The 3,970-nt window shown below is 26.5% G+C and overlaps 1 protein-coding gene across 1 annotated transcript in view; it reads left to right on the top strand.

The window, feature by feature from the left end:
- The first annotated feature begins 2,161 nt into the window (after positions 1-2,161).
- The window catches only part of LOC108754446, a 3,068-nt gene continuing 1,259 nt past the window's right edge, over positions 2,162-3,970 (top strand). Inside the window, exons 1-4 of the mRNA XM_018496719.1 lie at positions 2,162-2,259; positions 2,893-3,034; positions 3,257-3,400; positions 3,503-3,654. Of these exons, the coding sequence (XP_018352221.1) occupies positions 2,171-2,259; positions 2,893-3,034; positions 3,257-3,400; positions 3,503-3,654 (527 nt within the window). The 5' untranslated portion in view covers positions 2,162-2,170. The remainder of the gene's footprint in view (positions 2,260-2,892; positions 3,035-3,256; positions 3,401-3,502; positions 3,655-3,970) is intronic.

The following is a 3,970-nucleotide window of genomic DNA, read 5'->3' as shown; positions in this document are numbered from 1 at the left end:
TAAGCATTTAGTTATATACATATACAACACATTATTATAATATTTTGTTTTGTAAAAATAATATTTTTATATTTAGGTATTGTACGATTTCGCTCTAAAAATTTTTTTTTTCAATTCTGAGGGCAGCATTTTAGCTTCAACAGAAAATGTACGCGCTAAATTTTGCGTCTCATACAACGTATTGAATAAATCTTTAATTCTCGATGAGTTCGACTTGCAACTTCCAAGGTATTTTTATTATTAATTGTGCATTAATCGCAAATTATTATATTGTGTCTAATCTATCTGTCTTTCTCATGATATATTTATGTTTATTTATGAAGAAATTTTATTCTAAACTTAATTACTCAATTATGCGTTATATTATTGCAGTAGCATTAAAGTCACAATCAAAAATAAGAAAGGAAATGTGAATTATATAAAAACATTAATCGCAAAAATCGTAATTCCATTCTTGAAGGACACCATTGTGAAAGTTATTCAGAAGGAAGGGGCGAAAGCAATTCAAATGTACTTGGATAAAATGAACAAATTTTTCGAAAAATGGGAAACATATAATGAAATAATGATTCAATATTCATAAATATTAATTTCTTAATATGTTGTATAATTTATATTGTATAATTTATATTGTACATCCATAAAATACATTAAATTATTCTAATGTTTGTACATTCATTTATGAGAGTAGCTTAAGGACCCTTGAATGTCCTTAAATCCTGGCATTACCCTGGAATTTAATATATCCTGAAAAACATCTACAATTTCAGGACTGACCTGAAATTTTTGTCATTCTTTTATAAAAAAAATTTGGATTATGAAAATAGAAAGAAATAAGAAATATTTCCCGTATATGCGCAAGAATTATGTCGATAACACTGAACTTTCATGATTATTCACTGATCATTTTAGATAAAGCTTTAAAAGCAAGTGCGGACATTGAAAATTAGATTAATAATTTAATAAAGCGCCAATTAATTAAATTTTATAAAGTGATGTTTGTGATACATTATTAAAAAGAAAAGTTGTATTTGGATATAAACCCTCCCTTAAAGATGCATTAAGACAAATTACTTGAAAACTTGGATTTAATGTTTATAAAATAATTGCAATTATAAAATAGAATATAGCAGAGAAATTATCGTTTGTGTTAAATGTTCATTTATTATTTATAAAACATTAAATAATATTGTTTCAAATTTTTTTGCGTTTTAATTAATTCGTCATATAGAATTCTAATTTGAATACAAAAAAAAATATATAATATTTGCGCGAATCAATAAAAATTAATTGACCTGGAAAAACCAGAGATTTTTACTTAGAATGTCCTGGATTTATCCTTGAATTAATTAGATATCATTCGACTAAGTCTATATGAATCGAATAGATACCATCAATATAATGAGAATTTTTTTTAACAAAAGTTTTCCCAAATAAAAGCTTAAAAGTTTTTTTATATTTATTATATATCCGGAAAAAATTTCCATATTTATAGATACAATAAACGATTTGAAAATGAAAAGAGATTCTTGAAAGAGACTATAACTTTTTTTGTAAATGTTTAGAGATTGTTTTATTTGTATATTTTCTTATTGATAATTTTCGGTTTCCATAAAAAAAGATACGTAAGAAAATATAAAAATAAAACGCTCTCTGAACGGTCGCGAAAAAGTAAAAATTGTGCTCTTTTTTAACTTCTTAAACTAGTTTAGTTTTGTGAAAAATTCTTTAATTATTATACATGTATTACAATTTTGACGCTGCAATTGTTATTCCTAAAAAATATTTTGCTGCTTCAATTAGAATTATAGCTGTTTTTTGTATCCGATAGAAAATTATGTATCATTCACATATAATTTATAGTACAAATTCTAAATTCTATCTCTGTCATCTATATGATTAGCATCTTAGATGCAATCCAGTATTTGCTAGAAATTTATTCTATTTTAGCTATTTTTCGTATTTAGATAATTTTCGCTATAACTGCAAGATCACTTTTTTGAGCATAATGCTCAAATTATATCGGAAAGATCTTTAGATTGTCGTTAAATGATTTCGTGATATCTAACTGTTTAGGATATTATCAAGTCGATAAGACGTAATCAGATGTCAGAAAATGAATAAATATAGAGGAAACCGTATCTTCGGTAGTTGAATTGTTACCGCTATCATGGCTAGTCAAATACAATTGACTTTCCTCCTCGTGGTCGTAGTGTGCATGGTGCATAGTACACCTCTTACAGTCGAACAAAACACTGAGTAAGTTTGTATGTTCTTAATTTTTCATAATCTTACTTTTGTTATTTATTCGTTCTGCAATTAAATCTTCGTATTGCATTTTACAGAGAATAAAACTTTTCTTTCTCATGTATACTTTAACCTTATATTACTTGCACAAATTTTTAACGTAATTATTCGCATGAGATCGTGTGAGATATTTTTGTGATACACTAACATTATATCTCAATTTTCATTATTCTCTTTAAGAATTTATAATAAATGAAGATTACTAATAATCCTTTAAATAAAGAGATAAATACAAAATAGTTATTTAATTGTAAAACAGTTTGCGCTAAATGTGATGTGCATAAATAGTATTTATACATTTAGCGAATTTCTAAGACTGGACAGCTCATGCGAGTAAAGATATTTATTGCAATTTGCAATTAACTTTACGATAACTAAAAAATTGTACGCGCCAGATATACTTCTTCTATTTCTCAAGAAATAAAATTTAAAGTTTTTATATACATTATATATATAACATTACATTATATATGCAAAATTTGTAATTAATATATATACGCACAATTTATTACATACTGTGATTTTATTTAAATAAATTGTGAATAAAGCATTCAACAAACGTATATTTATATATATATTATGCAGTCCTGGGCAAAATGTAGAAATAAGAGCGAATCTTGATAAGGTAGTTGATGCTCTATTGCCTTCTGTACGCCAATTCATCTTGAACAATGGAATGGATCCTATGCAACTCCCCAATGTTTCTACACATATTTTCCCACATTTGGTATGTAAGAATGAAACTAATAATGAAATCTTTGTTCCTACAAAGGGAAAGAGAGAGAGAGAGAGAGAGAGAGAGAGAGAGAGAGAGAGAGAGAGAGAGAGAAAGAGAGATTTTTGTTAAATTCTGTAAAAGTGATAAATCGAAGTTCATCTTTCTAAAACACTAACGATAAGATCCACTGATACATTTCATTCCGATTATATTTGAAAATAATACTTTCAGACAGGGAAACTCAAGGGAAATCTTGATCTCAAGAATGGGTGGATACAAAATTTATCGCTAGTAAAGCGCAGTCAACATGTGACTGCAACATATAAGGACTTACGTTTGACGATAGATATGAATTTGGGATTTGAAGTTATGAGCGTAAGAACATGACTAATAAACGGACATGATGCTAATTAATATTAAAAAACCCCTACAATTTATAGAAGATTTATATCTTAAAATTATATTTTTAATTTTCAGTTTAATTATAATTATAATCTGAAGCATTTATTATATAAGAGAAAAGGTGATGTATATGGTCGTTTACACGATCTTGATGTCCATGTCGTGGCGACGATCGATCTAAATAACTATTACTTACTTCTCGATTCCATAAAGTTCTCTAATGTCTGGTAAGTATTTCTTGTTTCCTTTTGTACACTGAGAGAAAAATGTTTCATATTAAAATTTCTATTATAATTGTATGGTAAAATAATTCTGATCAGCTTCATTTTTATAATTGAGGTGTGCCATCAAAGTTAAATGTTAAAATTAAATGTTTCTATAAGTTTAAAATTTAATGCTTCTATAAGTAGAGAAAAATGGGTAGTGCAATTCAAAACGTTGTAGGTCCATTGTACAATTGATATTTTTATTTGAGTCTACAACGTTTTGATTTGCATTTTTACTTGAATTTACATTTTGAAATTTAACAACTTTGAACACAAT

The sequence above is a fragment of the Trachymyrmex septentrionalis genome, unplaced genomic scaffold (assembly GCF_001594115.1).
Source record: "Trachymyrmex septentrionalis isolate Tsep2-gDNA-1 unplaced genomic scaffold, Tsep1.0 scaffold8, whole genome shotgun sequence".
Lineage (NCBI taxonomy): Eukaryota > Metazoa > Arthropoda > Insecta > Hymenoptera > Formicidae > Trachymyrmex > Trachymyrmex septentrionalis.
Note: the sequence above shows the minus strand (reverse complement) of the source record. Positions and strands in the feature narration are given on the sequence as shown.